General features: G+C 42.4%; 1 protein-coding gene across 1 annotated transcript; it reads right to left on the reverse strand.

The window, feature by feature from the left end:
- Positions 1-25,486, reverse strand: LOC129812760 (macoilin-2-like). The gene is made up of 11 exons (XM_055864603.1): positions 25,210-25,486; positions 11,168-11,309; positions 10,680-10,806; positions 7,936-8,059; positions 7,046-7,224; positions 4,757-5,294; positions 2,549-2,707; positions 1,189-1,371; positions 962-1,082; positions 625-799; positions 1-478 (listed from the first exon to the last, which is right to left on the reverse strand). Exons 1-11 carry the CDS (start codon positions 25,287-25,289, stop codon positions 276-278), a joined length of 2,031 nt encoding a protein of 676 aa, XP_055720578.1. The 5' UTR covers positions 25,290-25,486; the 3' UTR covers positions 1-275.
- Between the last annotated feature and the right edge of the window lie 1,415 nt (positions 25,487-26,901).

The following is a 26,901-nucleotide window of genomic DNA, read 5'->3' on the forward strand; positions in this document are numbered from 1 at the left end:
GGGGGGGGGGGGGGGCTGAAACGCCCTAGATAAGATACACGCCCAATTCTGTGAGGTTTCACTAGACATTTACAAGAAGAAAAATAACTGTGAATTCCTAGTCGACATGAGATGTCCCATAGACCTTTTTTTGTTTTAACTACAACAAATACAGTCACAATACAACATCCTTCAGACCCCCCCCCCCAAAAAAAAATAAAGTTCTCAGCCGCAGACATGACAAGCAAATCTGGAGGTGGGCTTGAAAAAAGAAATGAAGAGGGTGGAAGGAGCGTTCACTTTTTGAGGGGCTGGTAGACAGAGGCGTTGGGGTCCAGGCCGGAGGGACTGGTGTCCATGAACTTGGAGGAGTAGTGGGGGACCACAGGAGTCATGTTGCTGCTGTCAGCTGTGTAGGAGATGCTGGGCATGACAGCCATCACCTCAGCTATCTTCTGCTTCAGGTCCTTGATCTCCTGGTCCTTCTGCAGGATCTGACCTAGGAGACAGACACACCCAGCAAGAAACTTTCAGATTAGACATTCATAATGTCATGCAATCTATTCTACATCAATCACATTCAGTAGGAGATAGGTGGGACTGAGGCAGTATTGCAAAGGTGCTGGACCCAGGCTGAACACTGACCTTGTGCGATCTCCAGCTGTCTCTTAGCATCACCCAGTGCTGAGAACAGGTCCAGTTTGATGCGGGTCTCTGCAGACAGGCTGTTCTCCAGGTGCTGGGTCTTATCCTGCATGGCCGACAGCGCTGACATCAGCACTTCTGTGTCCTTCTCATTCTCTTTATACTTGTGGAGCTCCTGAGAGAGGCAGAGAACATCAGTACGAGTGGCATTGTCTGTGTGCCAGTGTACAGCAGGTGTGCATGAGTTAACATTTTGCGTTACTTTAACCAAAACTGTTGTTGACTTCAAGGCCGCCAACAAAACATACCCGAGTCTTAACTGAACAGTGATCCTCACCTGTACTTTCATCTCCAGCTCTCTGATCTGGTCTTCTTTGAGCTTGATATCCATGGTCAGCTTCTTACACTCAGTCTCCAGTTCCGTGATCCGCCTCCTCAGCGTATCTGTGCACTCCCCCCTGTGGAGCAGACAGAGAGAGGGATCACACCTATACTAACAGCAGGGAATAGCTTGAAACTGGCTAACAACTGATAGCAGATTATTTATTTATGGGGAACTTTTACCTGGATGCTGCTGCTAGTGCGACAGCTCTAGCTGTGGTGGCCTCTTCCAGCTTTTTGCGTTTCTTCTCATCTGAAAACTGTTTCTCTGCATTGGTGCGGGCCTCCTGCTCAACCTTCAGCCTCTTCTCCAGTTGGCCCACAGCCTGTTTGTCCTTTTGCTTGGCCTGGACAGCGTTATGGAGCCTGCACACACACAGCAGCCACAGACCATGTGAGCCAGCGGGACTCCATCCCACCCCAGGGTGTGTGTGTGTCTTTCTATGTGAGAACAATAGTGCTAAAAGCTAGCCATGTTCATGAGTGTAAGTAACCACTGAGTCTATGCATTGTGGAATATGGTCAGTTAGATGACAGGTTGGCTGGTCAGTTCGGTAACCAAGCCAACAGTCCAACCATTTCGCAGTACTTCAGTAATCCTTAGACTAACATAATCCAACAGAGCCTTGTGCTCCAGTCTCTACCAACAGACAGAATGAATGAGTGAGTGAATCAGGCTCTGATGAGATTGAATAGGAATCAGCTGGTCATTAGGGGTAGGCTGTCACCTCCCCTTTAATTGCGTCACATGATTAACTGGCCATAACAACTGGAGTTTGTGTCTGTAAGTACATGATAACTGCCCTATTAGGGTGGTCCTCACTTACGAAGCTGTATCACATTAGTGGATACTCACATTGCTCTCAGGGCAGGTCTGCCGGTTTTGACGAGCAGAAGTGACTTTTGTAGCAGGTTAGGATAATAAAGGTTAGGAAAATAGTTAGCTAAAATTATAGAATTGTCCCCGACGTGACTCGAAAATATCTAGCTACAACCAAGCAAGCCCTGAGAACAGTCTTGGTTTCCAATAATGCGATTCTGCACCTAGGACACCCAGGAATCCCATTTGGTCAATAATGACTTAATTGGACAATTAAAGCAGCCTGATGCCTAAGTGCTCCCTCTGCTCCAGTCTGGACTGCTGTGATTTGAAGCCTGCCAGACTGAAGCTTTCACAAGCATGCACTGAGACGAGCAGTAGACTGGATCCTCATCGGTAAGCTTCACTATTATTTATGATTTAAGAAAATCCATCCTGTCAGTCCTCCCCCACTCCTGAATGTCTTAGCACAGAGTTATCACTAAATTTCAAACGAGCTCTTCCTGACCCTGGACAAAGTCATTTCGACGAGGGCATTCCAAGCTAAACCAGGTGTTTTTAGCCTCTTGAGCTTACATGAAAAAAGCTGTATGATAACCCTTAAGACCTTTGGTCCCAGCTAGTTTTTCCTGACTACGTGACCTGACAAGGAAAAGCTCCTGGTCCTAGTCCCAGCAGGTGATCAGATCCAGTCATGTATGACCTTTGACCTGTGCCACTCACTTGTTCTGCAGCAGCTCGTTCTCTTGTCGCAGCTGGCCCAGTTCAGAGCGGATGGAGCGCTCAGCGCTGCTCAGGGAGCCGATCTGACTGCGCAAGTCCTGCTCCACCTGTCTGCTGGCCTGCAGGTCCGCCTTCAGCTTCTTCACATCCTGCTCCAGCCTGCAGGGTTGGAAGGTGGAAGGAAATAAATGGAGAAAGAAGGGATGATGAGGGGAAAGGGAGGAGAGAGGAGTTAGACAATTTTATGGAGAAACACTAAGAAAATAAGATGTACTTTATTAGTCCATATGAGATGGAAATGTCTCTTCTGCTTTCCCCTCCCAACCCCTCTGACACACACAAAAGTATGGCCTTACTGAAGAGCTCAGTGACTTTCAACGTGGAACCATCATAGGATACCACCTTTCGAACAAGTGAGTTCGTAAAATGTCTGCCCTGCTAGAGCTGGGATTCAAACTGGCAACCCTCCAGTTGCTGGCCCGCTACTCTCACCTCGATGCTACTGCCACACGGGACACGATGTTTCTGCATAGTGCATATAGTAGCTTTGTATCATCCACAGTTCCTTTATTTCTCCAGTCTTTGGTTTCATCTGCTCATAATACTTTGTTTCAGTAGGGAAATCTTTGTACCTCTTAGCTAATTTCTAACCTGTCTTATGTTCTGCTGCTGCTGAATGGTTTGCATTTGGCTGTGACTGTAGCCTGTTATTCTGCTGTCAAAGCCTCCTGATGATAGTAGATTATGCCTGTTGGCCATTTCAATGACAGATGTTTTAGAGTTTCGGTCATTTGTGAGTGGTTTTCCTTGGCCGATCAGATAGTTGCCGATTGATTGTCACTGGTGGTTTCTCTTTTTCAATATGTTCCAAATTGTTGTTTTAACTGTAACCGTTTTCTTTACTACGGTTCTTGCTTTAAGTTCTCACTTTCAGCTTCAAAATGGCTTGCTTTTCTTTAACCTACAGTTCTTTGGTCGGTTTACTTTTGCCTTTGGAGTCAGAAGTTCTTTAAAACAAAGGCTAAAAATACTAGACATCCACAGATTTGTTATCATTATGAGTGTACAATCAATGCAAAAAGCAACAACTGACCAATAAGAAACATCTGCTAGCCAAGTGTCTATTCAGCCATATTTGTATACAACAAAAACACAGTGTACCAATAATGTAAGCCAGGGAATCCATTTGTCAGAGTGTGGCAAATGCAGGGTACATATGAATGTGTATTACCCTGAACACCATGACAACTTGCCACACCAAATTTGACTTTCTTCTCACATTCTATACCCAGCTGAACAACTACAGACACAAACAGGCTGACACAGCCATCTTAAACTCAAGGTTCTCCTTTTCAGCCAGCATCATTTTGTGGCAAACCATAGATTTTAACAGTCCAAGTTTCTCACACCCCAGCCCACACAGTGGAAACAGCTCTACTTAACACCTATCTATCTGGAGCCTGCACTGCAGCAGGGTTAGTTTGAGGTGTCAGGGACTGGCTCCACACTCACATGACATCTGGTAAGGGGAAGCATCCCATGCAGCCACCATGTATCAGTAAGTTACTAAAACTTTGAGAATATGAGAACTGTGACATCCAGATGTGACATTCAACATGCTTTGGCTAGACGAACCAAACGAGTGTGCTCGCATACTCCCTTAAAAAGTCCTTCACTTGAAAAACACAGCAATAGTACAATAGTATTTTTCAAGTGAAAGCATTTGCATGAAAACAAATGAATTAGTCTCTCATTGAACACTTCATTGAAGAATCCCTACTGTTGACCAATCACAGACGAAGGGGCATAGAATTTGGCTACCAACTTTAGATTGCCTTGATTAAAAAAATTGCATGTGCACGAACAACAGAAGAAACCCTTGCCGAAGACCAAAACAAACTAAAATGTCATAATATATGCATGAACTGTTCCGGCTGGGAAGCACGTGGACGCCTTAATGAGTGTGTGTGTGTGTGTGTGTGTGTGTGTAGCCTCAAGCAAGCACAGCTGTTTGTGTATGGATGATGTGTTCTCTCTACTGTACTAGTGCCGTAGGCTTCTCTAATGGGTGCGTGTTAAACTCGTTTAACCAGGTGCGTGTGCTGTACATACTGTGCTGTGTATATAATGTGCTCTTATCATAAGAGCACCTTCAGCCAGCTCAACCAGATGCATACAGTATATGCATCTGCATATTAGTGCTCTTACCGTACGAGCGCCTCAGGCTTGCTCAGCTGATTGTTGGGGATGCAGTTGTCTGTTGGGTCCCTGTGGGAGCCCGCTGCTGGACCCTTCCCCACTGCACACTTCTGCTTCTTCCCAGAGGAAGAGGAGGGAGGGGCGGCCAAGGGGATGCTGCCGTTGGTGGCACTGTGTCCGCGGGGCGAGGAGTTAATTGCAGTGTTGCCACTAGCGTTCTTGTAGTTTTTCGAGGAGGAGGATGAGGAGGAGGAGCAGGAGGAAGAAGAGTTCTCCTCCTTCAGCAGCAGGTTCTCCGTGCTGCCCACCAGTTCTGTGGTCAGTCTCTTGTTGTTCATATGGTTCTCCATGTACTCCATCTCCTGGAGTTTAGAGTCTACCGATGACGGCAGGATGCTATTGTGTTGCTTTTTGGCGTCACGGCCCTCTTTCCCTTTTTCTCTGTACTCCAGCTCCGGTAGCGGTGCTGGCGTCTTTTTACCGACAAGTGCTCCATTCTGTGAGACTGGGGCGGAGTCCACCTCGGATATCCCTTTAGCTGCTGCAGCTGAATGGAGGGTGAAAGTCAAAAAGGAGAGAGATTAAGTACAGTTGAAGTCGGAAGTTTACATACACCTTAGCCAAATACATTTCAACTCAGTTTTTCACAATTCCTGACATTTAATCCTAGTAAAAATTCCCTGTTTTAGGTCAGTTAGGATCAACAATTTATTTTAAGAATGTGAAATGTTACAATAATAGTTCAGAGAATGATTTATTTCAGCTTTTATTTCATCACATTCCCAGTGTGTCAGAAGTTTACATAAACTCAATTAGTATTTGGTAGCATTGCCTTTCAATTGTTTAACTTGGGTCAAATGTTTTGGGTAGCCTTCCACAAGCTTCCCACAATAAGTATGCTGAATGTTGGCCCATTCCTCCTGACAGAGCTGGTGTAACTGAGTCAGGTTTGTAGGCCTATTTGCTCGCACACACTTTTTCTACAGGATTGAGGTCAGGGCCTTGTGATGGCCACTCCAATACCTTGACTTTGTTGTCCTTAAGCCATTTTGCCACAACTTTGGAAGTATGCTTGGGGTCATTGTCCATACGGAAGACCCATTTGCGACCAAGCTTTAACTTCCTGACTGATGTCTTGAGATGTTGCTTCAATATATCCACACAATTTTCCTCCCTCATGATGCCATCTATTTTGTGAAGTGCACCAGTCCATCCTGCAGCAAAGCACCCACACAACATGATGCTGCCACCCCCGTGCTTCACGGTTGGGATGGTGTTCTTCGGCTTGCAAGCAAGCATCCCCCTTTTTCCTCCAAACATAACGATGGTCATTATGGCAAAACAGTTCTATTTTTGTTTCATCAGGCCAGAGGACATTTCTCCAAAAAGTACGATCTTTGTCCCCATGTGCAGTTGCAAACCGTAGTCTGGCTTTTTTATGGCGGTTTTGGAGCAATGGCTTCTTCCTTGCGGAGCACCCTCTCAGGTTGTCGATATAGGAGTCGTTTTACTGAGGATATAGATACTTTTGTACCTGTTTCCTCCAGCATTTTCACAAGGTCCTTTGCTGTTGTTTTGGGATTGATTTGAACTTTTCACACAAAAGTATGTTCATCTCTAGGAGACAGAACTCGTCTCCTTCCTGAGAGGTATAACGGCTGTGTGGTCCCATGGTGTTTATACTTGCGTACTATTGTTTGTACAGATGAACGTGGTACCTTCAGGCGTTTGGAAATTGCTCCCAAGGATGAACCAGACTTGTGGAGGTCTACAATTGTTTTTCTGAGGTCTTGGCTGATTTCTTTTGATTTTCCCATGATGTCAAACAAAGAGGCACGGAGTTTGAAGGTAGGCCTTGAAATACATCCACAGGTACACCTCCAATTGACTCAAATGATGTCAATTAGCATATCAGAAGCTTCTAAAGCCATGATATAATTTTCTGGAATTTTCCAAGCTGTTTAAAAGGCACAGTCAACTTAGTGTATGTAAGCTTCTGACCCACTGGAATTGTGATTAAGTGAAATAATCTGTTTGTAAACATCTGCTGGAAAAATAACTTGTATCATGCACAAAGTAGATGTCCTAACTGACTTGCCAAAAATATAGTTTGTTACCAAGAAATTTGTGGAGTGGTTGAAAAACTAGTTTTAATGACTCCAACCTAAGTGTATGTAAACGTCCGACTTCAACTGTGCATATTTATTAGGAATTGGACAATCACTTGGATCATCACTATACCACATCCTTTTCTAATGGTATCTGGAGCATCTGTTGCAAGGCATGCGTGCATCTCACCTTCCTCCGCTTCCCTCTCTTGTCTCTGTAGCATCTGTTGCTCTGGGGGCAGGGCCTGTTGCAGGAGCTGCATGTAGAACTCATTCTCCTTCTGCACCTCCTTCTGCTTTCTTAAGCGCATTTTATAGCTGACGTAGCTCTTGAAGCCAAAGCCCAGCGTCACCACCGGGTAGCCAATGCTAGAGAGATCGATCGAGAACAAAGTTCAGACAACTCATCCTGCCTGATGTATCCAAGACAAACTGGTTCATAAGTTGATACAAGCATAGGTACTATGAAAAAAAGCCTTGATGAACATCACTGCCGTATGTAAAGCTAGAGGAATTACAGGCCTTAATATCCTGCATTACTACATAACAGCGCATAATACATGCTATCTAAATCCACTTAGAGGTCTTTAAGAGTACTTTGATTATAAATGGTGTGTATGACCTTACAGATCTGGGACAGAAATATTCCCTAAACCCACCTTAGAAGATCAGATTCTTCATAACTCTACACACTGAATGAAACCAGCATGTAATCGTGTTCTCTTTTTGATCATGGGGGATATCCAGCAGTCATTACTTGTACATTATGCCTAACAAGCAGAAATATTGTTTTCTGAGAGTCAATGGGGCAGAACAATCCCATCCCCTGCTTGGCCTGTGGGTCTAAGAAGGATTCTTCCTCACAGATAGCCTATACACAGACCTGCCTCCAGAGCTTGGACAAAAACTTGACTTAAAGGAAAATTCCACCAATCTGACCCAGATTTCTGTATTTTGAAAGCTACATATCTTAATCTTAATTGCTGACATGCAAAACATGTTGGGACTGTATCAACAATGGAATAATGAAACAAATAACAAAATAATATTTTTGGGTGGAGATTTCCTTTAACAACTTACCAATGTGCAGCAAATGGGCGACACAAGTCGACATGGAAGTTCTTCAGGTCTTTGAATCTGATGGCTGCCTCTATGTACACAAATAGTATCCAAAGAGACACTGTGGGGAGACAGACCCCTCTCTCTGAAAGCAAAAAAAGGAGGTGTGAGAACAGAAAATAGACTACTGGTCATGATAACCACACAACTACATGCGTCAAGATACAGTCCCTTCAGAATGTATTCACATCTCTTGACTTTTTCCATTTTTTGTTGCGTTACAGCCAGAATTGAAAATGGATTCAATTCAGATTTGTCACTGGCCTACACACACAATACCCCATCATGTCAAAGTGGAATAAGGTTTTATACATTTTTACAAATTAATTAAAAATGAAAAGCTGAAGCGTCTTGAGTCAATAAGTATTCAACCCCTTTGTTATGGGAAGCCTAAATAAGTTCAGGAGTAAAAAAGTTCAGGAGTAAAAAGTTGCATGGACTAACTGCAATAATTATTGCATGACTACCTCATCTCTGCTGCTCTGTACCCCACACATACAGATAATTGTAAGGTCCCTCAGTCGGGCAGTGAATTTCAAACAAAGACCAGGGAGGTTTTCCCAATGCCTAGCAAATTAGGGCACCTATTGGTGTAGACATTGAATATCCCTTTGAGCATGGTGAAGTTATTAACACTTTGGATGCTGTATCTATACACACATTCACTACAAAGATACAGCTGTCCTTTCTAACTCAGTTGCCGGAGAGACGGGAAACCGCTCAGGAATTTCACCATGAGGACAATGGTGAGTTTAATACAGTTAGAGTTTAATGGCTGTGATAGGAGAAAACTGAGGATGGATGAACAACATTGTAGTTACTCCACAATACTAACTAATTGACAGAGTGATTGTTAAGGACTGGGGAGGTTTTCAGGATAAAAAAAGAAACTGAGCGAAGCACATTGAAAACGTGGTTCAGTCTGCTTTCCACCAGACTCTGGGAGATTAATTCACCTTTCAGCAGGACAATAACCTAAAACACAAGGCCAAATCTACACTGTAGTTGCTTACCAAGAAGACAGTCAATGTTCCTGAATGGTTGAGTTACAGTTTTGACCTAAATCTGCTTGAAAATCTATTGCCAGACCTGATAATGGTTGTCTATTAATGATTAATAACCAATTCGACAGAGCTTGAAGAATGGCAGATTTGGCAAATGTAGCACAATCCAGTTGTGGAAAGCACTTCGAGACTTACCCAGAAAGACTCAAAGCTGTAATCGCTGCCAAAGGTTATTCTAACATGTATTGACTCAGGGGGTTGAAAACTTATCGAATCAAGATACAGCTATTAGCGTTTTATTCAGCATCCATTTTTTACAAAATGTTATAATTTCTTCCACTTTGACAGAGTATTTTGAGTAGATCATTGACAAAAAATGAAAATCACATAAATTTTAATCGCACTTTGTAACAACAAAATGTGGGAAAAGTCAAGGAGTGTGAATACTTTCTGAAGGTACGGTACATGGTCAGGATAACCACATGTCCTCATGAAAAATATCCATGCAGACCTACTTCCTCCAAACATGAAACAAGGTTTTACATTGTGGTCAGCAAAGCAGCCTCCCACAAGAACACACACATCACAACAGCAACAGGGTAGATCAGCTTTTGAGTGACAAGTACAAAGTGAGACACACACACAACCACAAAAGGACAGCTTTTCAGTGAGGCATACAAAAAAACAAAGAGCTCTCCAGAGCTAACATGACTCAATGTGTGATTGTTGGCTGAGACAGCAAGTCAGCCCCCTTTACCATGTCTGATCCCTCACAGTACATTCAAACAACCCACTGGCTTTATGGAAAAGTCCCGGGCCAACTATAATTACATCAGCAACAGGACAAACAGAATCAGTGGATAGAGAATAGATAGCCCCTGTCCATTGTCTCCTGGGCAGAAATAACCACAAGCACATTCACCAACACAGGGTAGGGAATAATGAATGTGTATTAAAGATGCACTATGCAGAAATCACTCCACCATTTCACGGCTGTAAAAATTCTAATAGTTCACCTAATTTCAATTGATGTGACAAAAAGGCAAGTATGGTGTAGAGAATCATTGTACCATCTAAACTGCTGTGAAATATATTTTCAATAACCAAAAATATTGTATTTTCAACTGTTTGAAGCTGGTGTACAAAACGGAAAGTAAAAAATACAAAAAAACTTAACTTAAAAACGAGACGCATTGAAATGGCACACAAAGAACAGATTTGCAGCTTCTTAGCTCTGCGTTCAATGAGAATGACATGCATAACACACATTTATGTGAATTTGGTGGGTCGCCCAAAAAGTTACATATTGCAGCTTTAATACTCCAATGACAAAATAATGTATTATTTCTCATTTATGCTTTAAGATTAAAATGTCAAATATCATTAATCCTTCCTCCAAATGACACAGGAGAGTCACCCTCCTGTGAAACTCTGGGGTCCCCAGTCCCATTTCTTTACAGCTAGGCTTAAATAGTGCAATACAGGGATCATACCAAAAGAGGTTGGTGGCACCTTAATTGGGGAGGACGGGCTCGTGATAATGGCTGGATCGGAATGGTATCAAATATCAATCAAATCAAATGCCATTGCATTTAATCCATTACTCAACAGTTTCCGCTGGATCATAACCACACACTAATTCACTGTAATCACTAAGGTATTTTCCTTGTTAAAAGGCAGGTGAATAGGAGGAGAGCTTACCTGTATGCCATACATACTGCACCCACACGTAGGTACTGGCAGCAAAGAACAGCCATTGTACGGGGATGAAGAGCAGGCATATGATGTCGGAGGTAAACGCCACACACACAAAGAACACTGAAAACGCCTGGAAGAATGAATACACGAGTGGGGTTAGTAGGAGCTCTGCAAAAAGGCAGAAAAACACATTGCTCCAAACAACCAGAGAGATGTGGGTCACATTCTCCACATCACAATTTTTCATTGTGTGATGATTAAATTGGCAATTAAATGCAACATATCTGCAAAAGACATCAAAGCCCAATCAATGACTTAGTAGAGTCACCTCTAGAGAATTGGAGGGGAATAACATTATGTAAATATTTTGAAAACATAGTCGCACTAGTGCAGGACTCAGATCTTGTTCTGCAGAGGCTCCATAGACCTGCTCTCCTTGTCTATACCACAGATCGGTCAGGCCAACCCAGAACACAGCCAGACAAACTCACCAGCCCCTGGTATCTGAAGGAGTCATACACACTTCTGATGAACAGCCAGAAGGGCCACAGGTACTCAAACCTGAACTCGAGCACAAAGTCTGCCAGTAGCACCAGTGCCCACACCACCAGGAACTTCAGGTACAGGAAGGTACTGGAGAAGAAAGAAATGTATGAGTTTTAACATGTCCAATGCCACAACCAGCCACAGACTGTTCTCTATGCTACTGTCAGGCAACCGGTACCAGAGCATCAGGACTTGGACCAACAGGCTCAGAGACAGCATCCATCTCCAAGCAATTAAGACTTAGCTAATCAATAGCAACTCAGACTGTATGGACTATTTGCATTGACTCTACCTGCACTGGCTATATGCACTCAAACGTCTACACACACACACACAGCAGCTACTTTTTGTTGTTGTTGTACTCTTAGTATTATGCATCCTGATGCCTAGTCACTTTACATCTGCCTACATGTACACATCTACCTCTATTACCACATATCCCTTCACATTGATATGATAATGGTACTCCTTGTATATACAGTATAGCTTAATTCTTGTGTCTTTTATAGGCCTGACCCCATTTAGTCAACTGGTCGATTGTTTGGTCGACCAAGAATTCTTTAGGTCGAGCAGTATCCCACCCCCACAAAAAAAATTGTCCATGGTGTACAGGACACCTGTCTGATTAAAGACGGTCTGAGTGGACTAATCCATTGTGGAGGTCGTGGGGTTGGCACAGTCCATCATTCACTTAAAATTAGGGCAAATTAGAGTTGGCTCAAATGGAATTCTCAAATTTGAGCTGGATCAAGGGAAACTCGGGCCAACGCAGCCCAGTTTCACAACTGGTGCCAGCTCAATTAGAATTTGGGGTGGTGACGCAGTTACTATGCAACCACCCAGCTGACCATTGCTGGATGCTAACACAACGTTAGCTAGCTTGTCTTGGCTTGTTACTGTTAGCTAACAAATGGACAAGCGGTACAGCATTAGTCAGACATGATACAAATTACCACCATAGCTGGATCCTTCGTTCATTTTTGTACTACACAAAAAAAACTTATGAGAAGTCATTCCTCGAATGCTAGCTAGCAAATCAGAGTTGAAACAAGCTAGCTAGCTAATGTGAGCCAGCAGGAATTTCAGCTGGCCAGTCATATTGAAAGCTAGATCATATCAAACTTGTCTGGTTTGCTTGGTCGGCTCGCTAATAGCTAATGCCATGGTAAGCAAGGTAGGAATAAAGCTGGCTAGCCTGTTATGCTAGCAGTGATGCTAACCGTTTAGCTAGCTAACGTCAGCAAGCTAAATACATGGCTCTGAGTCTGGATAGCACTGGCAGGACTATGGGGCGAAATAAATTCCACATCTTGCTAGCTAGCAACATTGGCGAAGCCAGCTGCAGTCACATATTGGCTACCTAGCATAATTTCTCATTTCTGGGGGCAGTGGAAATTCAATTTGAGCTAGCCCACCAAGGCCAGCCCAACCTGGGTTGACTTCAAAGTGCCAATGGAAACAGGGCTTAAGACATGTGCTGCTGAAATTGTATACGTTGTATATATTGTATATACATAAGAACAGACGGTGCAACACTAATAAAAATATTTTAAACTCAGCAACAAAAAAACATCCCCTCACTGTCAACTGTGTTTATTTTCAGCAAACTTAACATGTGTAAATATTTGTATGAACAAAACAAGATCCAACAGACATAAACTGAACAAGTTCAACAGACATGTGACTAACAGAAATGGAATAATGTGTTCCTGAACAAAAGGGGGGGGGGGGGTCAAAATCAAAAGTAACAGTCAATGCAGCTGGTGGCCACACCAGATACTAAGTACTGCAGTGCATCTCCTCCTCATGGACTGCACCAGATTTGCCAGGTCTTGCTGTGAGATGTTAGCCCACTCTTCCACCAAGGCACCTGCAAGTTCCCGGACATTTCTGGGGGATATGGCCCTAGCCCTCACCCTCCGATCCAACAGGTCCCTTGACGTGCTCAATGGGATTGAGATCCGGACTCTTCGCTGGCCATGGCAGACCACTGACATTCCTGTCTTGCAGGAAATCACACACAGAACGAGCAGTATGGCTGGTGGCATTGTCATGCTGGAGGGTCATGTCAGGATGTGCCTGCAGGAAGGGTACAACATGAGGGAGTAGGATGTCTTCCCTGTAACGCACGGCGTTGAGATTGCCTGCAATGACAACAAGCTCAGTCCAATGATGCTGTGACACACTGCCCCAGACCATGACGGACCCTCCACCTCCAAATCGATCCCGCTCCAGAGTACAGGCCTCGGTGTAACGCTCATTCCTTAGACGATAAACGCGAATCCAACCATCGCCCCTGATGAGACAAAACCACTACTTGTCAGTGAAGAGCACTTTTTGCTTCCTGTCTGGTCCATTGACGGTGGGTTTGTGCAAGCCCTCAGTCCAGCCTCTCAGCCTATTGCGGACAGTCTGAGCACTGATGGAGGGATTGTGCGTTCCTGGTATAACTCAGGCAGTCGTTGTTGACATCCTGTACCTGTCCCGCAGGTGTGATGTTCGGATGTACCATTCCTGTGCAGGTGCTGTTACACGTGATCTGCCACTGCAATTTATTTCCCTGGCCACATCTGCCGTCCTCATGCCTCCTTGCAGCATACCTAAGGCACGTTCACGCAGATGAGCAGGGACCCTGGGCATCTTTCTTTTTGTGTTTGTCCAGAGTCAGTAAAAAGGCCTCTTTAGCGTCCTAAGCTTTCATAACTGTGACCTTAATTGCCTACCGTCTGTAAGCGGTTTTTGTCTTAACGACCATTCCACAGGTACATGTTCATTAATTGTTTATGGTTCATTGAACAAGCATGGGAAACAGTGTTTAAACCCTTTACAATGAAGATCTGTGAAGTTATTTGGATTTTTACGAATTATCTTTGAAAGAGGGTCCTGAAAAATGACTTTTTTTTACTGAGTTTATAACAAATGCGCTTTCACCCGCATTGGATAGTGGTCGCTATCCGGGGTTCTGAAACATCGTGCTGTTGAATTGCAGCCTTTTCTTAAACCATGTTGCTATGTGCATAAAAGCCATGTTACCCAGCATATTGGTGTTAAGAACAATTCAGAGGCAGCAGTGGAGTTACGAGATGAGAAAACAGCCCTTGACTTCAATGTCTGAGAAACATGAGAGGAAACCAACTTAATTAGGTCTATAATCAACAGCCTAACTGTTAAATGTGCCTGGCTTTATAAATCGGCCATATATACAGTTGAAGTCAGAAGTTGACATACACTTTAGCCAAATATATTTAAACTCAGTTTTTCACAATTCCTGACATTTAGTCCTAGTAAAAATTCTGTCTTAGGATCACCACTTTATTTTAAGAATGTGAAATGTCAGAATAATAGGAGAGAGAAATAATTATTCAGCTTTTATTTATTTCATCACATTCCCAGTGTGTCAGAAGTTTACATAAACTCAATTAGTATTTGGTAGCATTGCCTTTAAATTGTTTAACTTGGGTCAAATGTTTTGGGTAGCCTTCCACAAGCTTCCCACAATAAGTATGCTGAATGTTGGCCCATTCCTCCTGACAGAGCTGGTGTAACTGAGTCAGGTTTGTAGGCCTATTTGCTCGCACACACATTTTCTACAGGATTGAGGTCAGGGCCTTGTGATGGCCACTCCAATACCTTGACTTTGTTGTCCTTAAGCCATTTTGCCACAACTTTGGAAGTATGCTTGGGGTCATTGTCCATACGGAAGACCCATTTGCGACCAAGCTTTAACTTCCTGACTGATGTCTTGAGATGTTGCTTCAATATATCCACACAATTTTCCTCCCTCATGATGCCATCTTTTGTGAAGTGCACCAGTCCATCCTGCAGCAAAGCACCCACACAACATGATGCTGCCACCCCCGTGCTTCACGGTTGGGATGGTGTTCTTCGGCTTGCAATCATCCCCCTTTTTCCTCCAAACATAACGATGGTCATTATGGCCAAACAGTTCTATTTTTATTTCATCAGACCAGAGTACATTTCCTCAAAAAGTACGATCTTTGTCCCCATGTGCAGTTGCAAGCCGTAATCTGGCTTTTTTATGGCGGTTTTGGAGCAGTGGCTTCTTCCTTGCTGAGCGGCCTATCAGGATATGTCGATATAGGACTCGTTTTACTGTGGATATAGATACTTTTGTACCGGTTTCCTCCAGCATCTTCACAAGGTCCTTTGATGTTGTTCTGTGATTGATTTGTACTTTTCGCACAAAAGTATGTTCATCTCTAGGAGACAGAATGCGTCTCCTTCCTGAGCGGTATGACGGCTGCGCGGTCCCATGGTGTTTATACTTGTGTACTATTGTTTGTACAGATAAACGTGGTACCTTCGGGCGTTTGGAAATTGCTCCCAAGGATGAACCAGACTTGTGGAGGTCTACATTTTTTTCTGAGGTCTTGGCAGATATTTTGGGGATTTTCCCATGATGTCAAGCAAAGAAGCACTGAGTTTGAAGGTAGGCTTTGAAATACATCCACAGGTACACCTCCAATTGACTCAAATGATGTCATTTAGCATATCAGAAGTTTCTGAAGCCATGACATAATTTTCTGGAATTTTCCAAGCTGTTTAAAGGCACAGTCAACTTAGTGTATGTAAACTTCTGGCCCACTGGAAATGTGATACAGTGAATTATAAGTGAAATAATCTGTCTGTAAACAATTGTTGGAAAAATGACTTGTGTCATGCACAAAGTAGATGTCCTAACCGACTTCCCAAAACTATAGTTTGTGAACAAGAAATTTGTGGAGTGGTTGAAAAACGAGTTAATGACTCCAACCTAAGTGTATGTAAACATCCGACTTCAACTGTGTGTGTGTATGTATATATATATTTTTCCTTGTGCATTTTGCTATTTGCCTCATGACTCCTGCATACTTTGTTGACTACAAACTTTCTTTACCCAACGTGGGACAGACGGTTTGTTTCCACACTCGGGACTCTGACTCTCTGTTACACAGACTTTTGGCCTCCCATTCAATTCTAACCACCTCTCGCCGGCTTTGTATTCATGTTACCTGATGAAATTGCTGTACAATATGATCTTGTTGCCATCTGATGCACATTCAGATGTCATAAATCAGCACTGCAGAGCTCTACCTGTCCTATGCCGTGTCTTGATTGTATTACTGTTGATGATATCTGATATCTATAAATGTGCATGAACACGCTGGCCCATCTACTGTTGCTATCCCCAATTCTGACTTGTGCTCTGATATCTGCTTCACTAATTTCTGCTCTCGTAAAAGCCTGGGTTTTCTGCACGTTAGAACACTAGAAGCGTATTACCTAAAATGGATCAATTTAAAGTGTGGGTTCACAGCTCCAATCCAGATGTGTTGGTCATTACTGAGACGTGGTTAATGAAGAGTGTTCAGATTTTCCAAAGGTGGAGGAGTGGCAATCTTTACCAAGGATCACCTTCAGTGCTCGGTTGTCTCCACCAAGTCTTTCCCCAAACAATTTGATTTGCTGGTTTTAAACTTTCAAATAGCTCTTTGTTGACTGTTGCTGGGTGCTATCGTCCTACATCAGCACCGGCCTATACCCTACCTCTCCTAATCTCTCTTCTGGCCCCTTACACTAAGTCTGAATTTGTCCTGCTTGGTTACCTAAACTGGGACATGCTTAAACCACCTGACCAAGTCCTAAAGCAATGGGGCTCCCTAAATATTTTTCAGATTATTACCAATCCCACAAGGTATGACTCCAAACACCCAGAAAAGGCTACTCTCCTCGATGTTATCCTCACAAATAATCCTGATAGGTATCAGTCTGGTGTTTTCTGTAATGACCTTAGTGATCACTGTTTTACAGCCTGTGTTCGTAATGGCTGCTCAATGAAACAACCTGTCCTGATTTGTCATAGACGCATGCTAAAAAAAACTTTAATGAGCAAGCCTTCCTTCATGAACTGGCCTCTTTAAAATGGTATAGAATTAGCTTGATCCCCTCTATCCAAGACGCTTGGACCTTCTTTCTTAAATATTTTCGGTGGTATTTTTAACAAAACACCCCCCATAAAGAAAATGAGAACTAAAAAACAGGTTCAGCCCCTGGTTCGACCGTGATCTTGCAGAGTTACTCCACCTCAAGAATTGCATTTGGCGAAAGGCTTCGGCACACGCATGCTCAGGATAACTGGATCTCGTTCAGGAAAATGAGAAATAAGTGCACTCAGGCTATCCGGAAGGTCAAAGTTAGTTACTTTAAGGAGCAATTCTCTCTCTGTGGGTCTAACCCAAAGAAGTTCTGAGAAACGGTTATAGACCTGGAGAATTAACCCTCATCCTCACAGCTGCCCATGTCCTTTAATGTTGATGTGGTTGTTACTGACAAGAGGCACATGGCTGAGCTCTTTAACCACCACTTCATTAAGTCAGGATTCCTATTTGACTCAGCCATGCCTCCTTGCCCGTACAACATTTCCTCATCTCCCTCCCCTTCTAATGTGACTATCCCCGATCCTTCTCCCTCTATTCCCTCTGCCCCGCTACAAAGTTTCTCCCTGCAGGCAGTCACTGAGTCCGAGGTGCTAAAGGAGCTCCTTAAACTTGACCCCAAAAAACCATCTGGCTCAGATTGTTTAGACCCTTTCTTCTTTCAGGTTGCTGCCCCTATCATCGCCAAGCCTGTCTCTCCTTTCTGGGGAGGTTCCCATTGCTGGTAAGGCAGCCACGGTGCGTCCTTTATTTAAAGGGGGAGATCAAGCTGATCCTAACTGTTATAGGCCTATTTCTATTTTGCCCTGTTAATCAAAAGTGTTCTTGATGTCTATAGTATTCTCTCTGGTATGCAATCTGGTTTCCGCTCAGGTTATGGATGTGTCACTGCAACCTTAAAGGTCCTTAGTGATGTCACCATTGCCCTTGATTCTAAGCAATGTTCTGCTATCTTTATTGATTTGGCCAAAGATTTTGATACAGTAGACCATTCCATTCTTGTGGACCGGCAAGGAGTATTGGTGTCTCTGAGGGGTCTTTGGGCTGGTTTGCTAACTACCTCTCTCAAAGAGTGCAGTGTATAAAGTCAAGAAATCTCCTGTCTCAGCCACTGCCTGTCACCAGGGGAGTACCCCAAGGCTCGATCCTATGCCCCACGCTCTTCTCAATTTACATCAACAACATAGCTCAGGCAGCAGGAAGTTATCTCATTCATTTATATGCAGATGATACAGTCTTATACTCAGCTGGCCCCTCCCTGGATTTTGTGTTAAATGCTCTACAACAAAGCTTTTAGTGTCCAACAAGCTTTCTCTACCCTTAACCTTGTTCTGAACACCTCCAAAACAAAGGTAATGTGGTTTGGGAAGAAGAATGCCCCTCCTCCCACAGGTGTGATTACTACCTCTGAGGGTTTAGAGCTTAAGGTAGTCACCGCATACAAGTACTTGGGAGTATGGCTAGACGGTGCACTGTCCTTCTCTAAGCAATTATGAAAGCTGCAGGCTAAAGTTAAATCTAGACTTGGTTTCCTCTATTTTAATCGCTCCCCTTTCACCCCAGCTGCCAAACTAACCCTGATTCAGATGACAATCCTACCCATGCTAGATTATGGAGACATAATTTATAGATCGGCAGGTAAGGGTGCTCACGAGCGGCTAGATGTTCCTTACCATTAGGCCATCAGATTTGCCCACCAATGCTCCTTATAGGACACATCACTGCACTCTATACTCCTCTGTAAACTGGTCATCTCTGTATACCCGTCACAAGACCCACTGGTTGATGCTTATTTATAAAACCCTCTTAGGCCTCACTCCCCGCTGAGATATCTACTGCAGCCCTCATCTTCCACATACAACACCCATTCTGCCATTCACGTTCTGTTAAAGGTAACCAAAACACACACATCCCTGGGTCACTCCTCTTTTCAGTGTGCTGCAGCTAGCGACTGGAACGAGCTGCAACAAACACTCAAACGGGACATTTATCTCCATCTCTTCATTCAAAGACTCAATCATGGACACTCTTACTGACAGTTGTGGCTGCTTTGTGTGATGTATTGTTGTCTCTATCTTCTCGCCCTTTGTGCTGTTGTCTGTGCCCAATAATGTTTGTACCATGTTGTTGTTGTGTTGGGTTGCTACCATGCTGTGTTGTCATGTGTTGCTGCCTTGCTATGTTGTTGTCTTAGGTCTCAATTTATGTAGTGTCTCTTGTTGTGATGTGTGTTTTGTCCTATATTTATATTGTATTTATTCTTTTTTTAATCCCAGGTCCCTGATGCCGCAGGAGACCTTTTGCCTTTTGGTAGGCCATCATTGTAAATAAGAATGTGTTCTTAATAACTGACTTGCCTAGTTAAATAAAAAGGTTAAATAAAATGAATACATTTAAAATAAAATTAAAATAAACCTGTTCGGTCAGGAGAAGCTTGTCCTCTCCTGAATGGCTCTCGCTGTAGGATTGTATGAATATACAGTTTTGAAGTCAAATGGTTTGGCTTACAGCAGAATCGGGGAGCTCGGACCTAGACGGAGCAGAAGATCAGAGTCTACCCAGACCTGAGTGCTGAACTGCTAAGGCGAGGGCCACCTACAATGAGGTGAGATCCCAGCTACGCAAGCCAGATCTGAGATGCGGTTTAATTTGCCCGGAAAAACAACTCTTGACCTTCCAGAACAGCATAGATGTTCTCAAGACTTTTGAGAATCACATCAAACCCAAAACATAAGGGGACGAGTCAACAGATATAACCCCATTATGACTGGCTTAATATTCAGGTATGCTATCCATCCACAATCACCCAGCCTAGTCTATGGCTATGATGCTGCCCTCAGCATAAGACAATGGGTGTTTCTCAAAATGCATACCACAGTGCTCCGAGCACACAAATTGGAGCCCAGGAGGGTCGGAGTAGGAGTCCAAATCAAAGCATGCGAAACGGAGCATGGAGGACATTTCTCAAATACGTACTCCGTTTGGACATATTTTAAAGCATGCATTGACGCACATACACGCACATTGTAATATTGTTCTATTATACATTTGGTATTGTAGATATGTAGTAGTGTAATGTTATATGATATACTGTTTTATATTTTGTTTTATGTGTGATGTAAGTGCCTTGATGGGTTTGGACCCCAGGAAGAGTAGCTGCTGCCTTGGCAGCTCCTTAATAAATACAAATATGCCAATTTTTCACAATAACGCCCTGCTATCTGGAGGGCGGCTTTTTGTGGAATTCGTACCCCTGCCAATATCATGGGTGTGAGAACCTTCCAAGGTGTGAAAGACATTACCAGGCAACTCCCCTTTTCTATATTTACAACTTAAGTCGGCTATGCAAGCTTATGGAGTCCCATGAAATACCCAACTACCAAACCACCCAATGTAAGATTTATAAATAAATTCTGGACTCCCGAAATAACTGATCTTTATAATATATTAAGAACTTTTGGAAAGCGCATATTCTGAGCTAGCCATTAAAAAAGTATGGTTCACAGATCTAAGTGAATCTCATCAACCCTTTAATTGGAACAGAATATGGAAAAATATGATCTTGGCATCTCGTAATCTGAACCATATTAAAAAATGTCAAGACTGTATTTAACACCAAGGAAACATTTCACAATGAAATTGGCCAAAACTCGCAACTGTTCACTGTGTCCCCTAAATTAGGTAGGCACATTCTTTCATAGGACGTGGGAGTGCAGTGCAGTTAATTAATTCTGGTACAATTCATTTCGAAGTGCATGAATGTAAATATTCAAGTCTTTATCTACTATGTGTTAGTTAACGATGATAGCTCTTTGAAATCGCTCTATTAAATCAGAGACGATTACTGCTGGCAGGCAGCACTGCCGCAAAAATGATGTTGGCGCTTAGATGGCAATCACCTCACTCTCTCCCAATGCGCCAGTGGATAAAGTTACTATAAGAAGTTGCAACATAATTATCAACAGTGAGAATGAATGGTGCTAGTCAAGGAACAAATATACCTCACTCTGTAAAGACTAATTTCAGTTAAAGTTGTGCATTAGTTAAGATTATTATTTAGAGTTACAGAGCTTAATAGCTATGATAGGAGAAAACTGAGGAGAGAGAGAAAGAGACTTCAGAAAATATTCACACCACTTGACATTTTGTTGTTACAGCCGAAATTTAAAATTGATTAAATTGAGATTTGTCACTGGCCTACACACAATACCCCATAATGTCAAAGCTGAACTGTGTTTTTCAAAATGTATACAAATTAATTAAAAATTAAAAGCTGAAATGTCTTGAGTCAATAAGTACTCAACACCTTTGTTATGGCAAGCCTAAATAATTCAGGAGTAAAAATGTGCTTAAAAGTCACATAAATTGCATGGACTCGCTGTGTGCAATAATAGTGTAAGGCAGGGCTGCCCAACCCTCTTCCTGGAGATCTACCATCCTGTGGGGTTTCAGTCCAACCCTAATTTAAAATACCTGCTTCTACTAATTAGCTGCTCAACAAGACTAGCTTAACAGATGTATCAGATACGCTAAATTAGGGTTGGACTGAAAATCTACAGGACAGCAGATCTCCAGAAAGAGGGTTGGGCAGCCCTGGTGTAAGGTCTCTGTCGAGCAGAACATTTCAAACACAGATTCAACCACAAAGACCAGGGAGGTTTTCCAATGCCTCAAAGGGCAGCTATTGGTAGATGAAAAAAATTAAAAAAAAGCAGACATTGAATATCCCTTTGAGCATGGTGAAGTTATTAATTACACGTTGGATGGTGTAGCAATAAACACACTCGCTACAAAGATACAGGCGTCCTTCATAACTCAGTTGCCAGAGACGTAGGAAACCACTCAGGGATTTCACAATGAGGCCGATAGTGACTTCAAAACAGTTACAAAGTTGAATGGCTGTGATAGAAAACTAAGGCTTGATTACCGTTGTAGTTACTCCACAATTAAGGATGTTAACATTTGACCAGTCATGCTTATCGGTCTATGGGTTAATTTGGATAATTTTGTGGAATTAAATTGGCATACACGTATTTTCGTTAGTCGTCATGCATCTTATTTATTATGAGCGCACAGCACACAGAGCATTCCGGTGCATAGGCTTTAGCCTGCCGACCGTTGACTTTCAGCACATCACCCACCACTTTGCAATGTGAGCTTGAGGCAATATAAATGGTTTGAAACCTGAATGTTTTCCTTCACTTTAAATAACGAGGCATGTCTTACCTTGCTTCAAAGTAGCATTGTGAAAATCCAGCCATAGAAACTTGGAGGCAAATATTTTATGAAGACTTCCTCATGCCATTAAGCAGCATTTCTCTCCTCCTCTATTGGTTTTCATATCAACTTTCTTTCGCTGTCCAGATACCAAAGGCACAATCCTAATCATATTACCAACCCATCATAGTTTTCGCTATTAGATTCCCCTCTAAGTTTCTAACTGAGATTTTAATCTCTATCACATATGGAACCACTTGCATTCGGTGCGCTGTTCAGAAAGGTGTTTTCTGCTAACTGCATTTTGGCACATTTTTGAAAATAACGTTTTATTAACTACTAAATTACAGAAGTTGAACGCTCAATAATAGGTTATAGCCTTTTGACTGTAAGACAATAGGCTTGCTATTGTTGCATGTTTCCATTAAGCTCTTAATGAAAAATGTCCAGTCCTTGTATGCATGCATAGTATCAGAGAGGAAGAGGCAAAGCGAGAGGTTTCACTCTCGCCAAAAAAAGCACATTGCATTTTAAGCGGCTTATTTTAGGCCTAAGCTTATCGCCTACCTTCCCACCTTGGGATGACTCACATTACGGGGCAGAAACATAAGCATCTCGTCATTATATACAGATCTCTGATAGTATTTTTTTTAACAGTTAATGAGGGTCATTTTGCAGGCAGCAAAATGCACCGAAATGTGCATCCCTATCCAGAATACTAACCTAATTGACAGACTGAAAAGAAGGAAGCTTTTACAGAATAAAAATACTCCAAAACATGCATCAAGTCACTAAAGTAATATTGCAAAAAATGTGGTAAAGCCCCTAACTTTTTGTCCTGAATACAAAGTGCTAGGTTTGTGGCAAATCCAATACAACACATTACTGACTACAACTCTCCATATTTTCAGAAAACCTGGTTCATCTTAGAAAACCACCAGACACCGATGCATTCACTATTCAGCAGGACAATAACCTAAGGCCAAATCTACACTGTAGTTGCTTACCAAGAAGACAGTGAATGTTCCTGAGTGGCCGAGTTACAGTTTTGATCTAAATCTACCTGAAGATCTATGGCAAGACCTGAAAATGGTTGTCTAGCAATGATCAACAGCAAATTTGACAGAGCTTGAAAAATGTTTAAAATAATAAATGGGCAAATGTTGCACAATCCAGGTGTGGAAAGCTCTGAGACTTACCCAGAAAGACTCACAGCTGTAATCACTGCCAAAGGTGCTTCTACGAAGTATAGAGTCAGGGGTGTGAATTCTAAAATTTAATATTTTTTGCATTTAATTTTCAATTAATTTCCTAACATTTCTACAAACAAGTTTTCACTTTTGTGTATTGTGTGTAGAAGGATGAGAAAAAAAAGTGAATCAATTTTAATTCAGGCTGTAACAACAAAATGTGGAATAAGTCTAGGGGTATGAATACTTTCTGAAGACACCATTTGTGTGTGATATATATACACACATGTGTGATATATATATATATATATCACACACACACAAAGATTGTACAAAACATTAGGAATAACTTAGGAATAATATTGAGTTGCACCCCCTTTTGCCCTCAGAACAGCCTTAATTCTTTGGGGCATGGTCTCGACAAGGTGTCGACAGCATTCCACAGGGATACTGGCCCATATTAACTTCAATGCTTCCCACAGTTACGTCAAGTTGGCTGGATGTCCTTTGAGTGGTGGACCACTCTTGATACACACGGGAAACTGTAGAGTGTGACAAAACCCAGCAGCGTTGCAGTTCTTGACACATTCAAACCAGTGCGCCTGGCACCTACTACCATACTCTGTTTAAAGGCACTTCAATATTTTGTCTTGCCCATCTGATTGGCACACATACACAATCCATGTCTCAATGATCTCAAGGCTTTAAAAAAATCATTATTTACCCTGCCTCTACCCCTTCATCTAAACTGATTGAAGTGGACTTAACAAGTGACCTCAAAGGATCGTAGCTTTCACCTGGTCAGTCTATATCTATTCATAATGTTTTGTACAGTCAGTGTATATATTTTTTACTCTAATATAATCATAAGGATGTTTTTTATTTGTGAGTGGCAGACCACTGGTGAATATGAAGTGATTATATAAATGTGTATATTATACCTGTAACCCACATGCGAAAAAAATACAAAATAAATACAAATGTGGTCACATACAAAGGAAAGCATACTTTTGTAATTTGGGTGAATTATCCCTTTAATGCACATCGACATTTTTGCTGTCTGAATTACAGTGAGTGTTATCAGAATGACAGGGCGCAATGCAGGCAAGGTTTGTTTGACCAACTGAGTTGGCAAATAATCTACAAAAGGGGTGGTTAACTGCTGCTAACTGTTCCATAAGTACCCAGCCAAGCTAGGAGGCTAAAAAACGCTGCTGCCTCCAGTTGTAGTTAAGTTCAAGTTACCTAGCGAACCGACTACTTCAGACCGCAATATGGGATAAATATCGTTTATTTGAGATGGCTAATTGAAGCAGGTGTCAAAGCCAGCCCCATGTTATGGCTTGGGGCCTATCCCTGGCTAATAACCTAACGACGTTACACCAAAGAGAATTTATACCATTCCATTTAGCTAGCTAGCTATGCAGTTATGCTATTCTATCCACTAGCTAGCTAGTTAGCAACTTGTTACCTAGCGGATTTACTTGAATGTGAGTGTCAGTGTGACATCTTACATTAGGAGAGACACAGTAGCTATCGTTAGTTAGCTAGATACTAGTTGACAACCCAACCCTGCAATTAAGGAGTCTTAGAAGCAAGTACCCTTAAAGCAGTGAGAACCCATCACTAGTAGCCTTCATATACCTGCCGTATATACCCTCGGTGATTCGGTTCCGTTTTAACGGCCGCCGGAGTTTGCTGCAGTCCGCATTGCGCCGCTTCATCCTCCTCCCCTTCGCGTTGGCTTTTGAATTCCTACTGTAATCTTATCCAGTTTTCTTGCGTGAGCGGACAATGATAATAAATGAAGTCCCTGTGAAATATAACACTGTTATTATTTTTTGTACTGGAACCAAAGAAATAAATAAAATACTATTCAAGAACCTCCTCTTTTCTCAAAGCGCATGCTAGCGCTATAATTTACGTCTGTCAGGTTGTGAGACAGTCGCTTAATCCAATCACTTTATTTGCCAAAACCTTTCATTTTTTGATTGATGCAAAGATGAGCCATTTATATTGCTCGTGTCCACCAGAGATGTACGGCAGACAGCACCTCGAGCGTGAGTCTCGCCATTCGACCAATTATATTATTTGTGGACAAACAGGCATTTCTGATTGACCTATCGGTTAGCCCTGGGGCGGGTTTACTTCCTACCGCGGAACCAATGAACACTCCGTACCGTGACGCTGAACGAGAGACACAGGTAATCTTGTTGGCCATGATTTGTGTAGACCTCAGGGGTGTAGTGTTGCCTTAGCTCCCTCAACTTTTTAAATTTGAGAATACACTGAGCTGTTAAAACTATTTCTGGCAAATGTATTACGATAAATTCTAAATAAAGTATATCTAATTACCACTAGAATTCCATAAAAAAATATAGAATGACAAACCAAATAAATATGTATTGCAACCAAGAGGTAGGTACATTTTGGTTTCTTCCATGTCATCTCTGGGGCAAAAACGATGCACGCGCTTCAATGAGGCAGCAGTCCAGGTGTTGTTGTGATTCTGGATGGCCAGATAGCCATCTATAATGACAAGACACTGCCATCTGGGGAATCGTAAGTGACTCGTTTCAGCTAGTTTAATCTTGTTCTTTATACCATGTCTTGTTTTGACAGATTTCATGTGAATTCTAAAATTCGCTAGCTAGCAAACCAACAACTGTAACAATGTATTTGACAGACAGGTGCTCATTGTGCAAATGTATTTATGTTTTCAGTAAAGATTGGAGACGAAATATAGTTTACATGTTGTCAACAATCTAAGCAAACACCATCTGTTTTGCCCCATAGTTGCGGGCACATCTGTTTTGTTGCTAAACAACCAAACCATCTATAAGCTACATGTGTGTGCTGTGCGGACGCCCGTTGGAGGCTTGACCACTTTGGCCAATCAGAACGTTGAAAAAAATTCTAAATTCACAGTGCCTTGATGTTCATAAAACTCCACGGACCCCCTCTTGGAAGTGAACGAAGCCAGAACGATATGTGTCCACTCGGTTACGGAGACACCATTCTACCTAGGACACCCAAACCAGAGTGGCCACCGCAAAGCCCAAGGAACCTGAGCCTCTTTGGATGTTGCTGTAGCCCTGCTTGGGATATTTAGCCTACATTGGTTGAGTTGAGACGCAGGGCCCGTTCTAGCTTGGTATGTCAGGTTGGCATTTGGAAATGTGAATTGGGCCAAGTTGGCGATAATAATGCATTTAGGCAGTGGTGTAAAGTACTTAAGTAAAAATAATTTAAAGTACTACTTAAGTACATTTTTGGGGGGTATCTGTACTTTACTATTTATATTTTTGAAAACATTTACTTTTTAATTTCCTGCGA

Source organism: Salvelinus fontinalis, chromosome 16 (genome assembly GCF_029448725.1).
Source record: "Salvelinus fontinalis isolate EN_2023a chromosome 16, ASM2944872v1, whole genome shotgun sequence".
Lineage (NCBI taxonomy): Eukaryota > Metazoa > Chordata > Actinopteri > Salmoniformes > Salmonidae > Salvelinus > Salvelinus fontinalis.

What these genes read in the sequence shown, in the direction of transcription:
- LOC129812760 (XM_055864603.1), bottom strand. Translation starts at nt 25,289, where the DNA reads ATGAAGCGGCGCAATGCGGACTGCAGCAAACTCCGGCGGCCGTTAAAA. An exon ending in CCTTCAGATACCAGGGGCTG is followed by an intron (nt 10,807 to 11,167) that starts GTGAGTTTGTCT and finishes TCATTCTTCCAG; the next exon opens with GCGTTTTCAGTGTTCTTTGT. An exon ending in CGCCCATTTGCTGCACATTG is followed by an intron (nt 7,225 to 7,935) that starts GTAAGTTGTTAA and finishes CGATCTCTCTAG; the next exon opens with CATTGGCTACCCGGTGGTGA.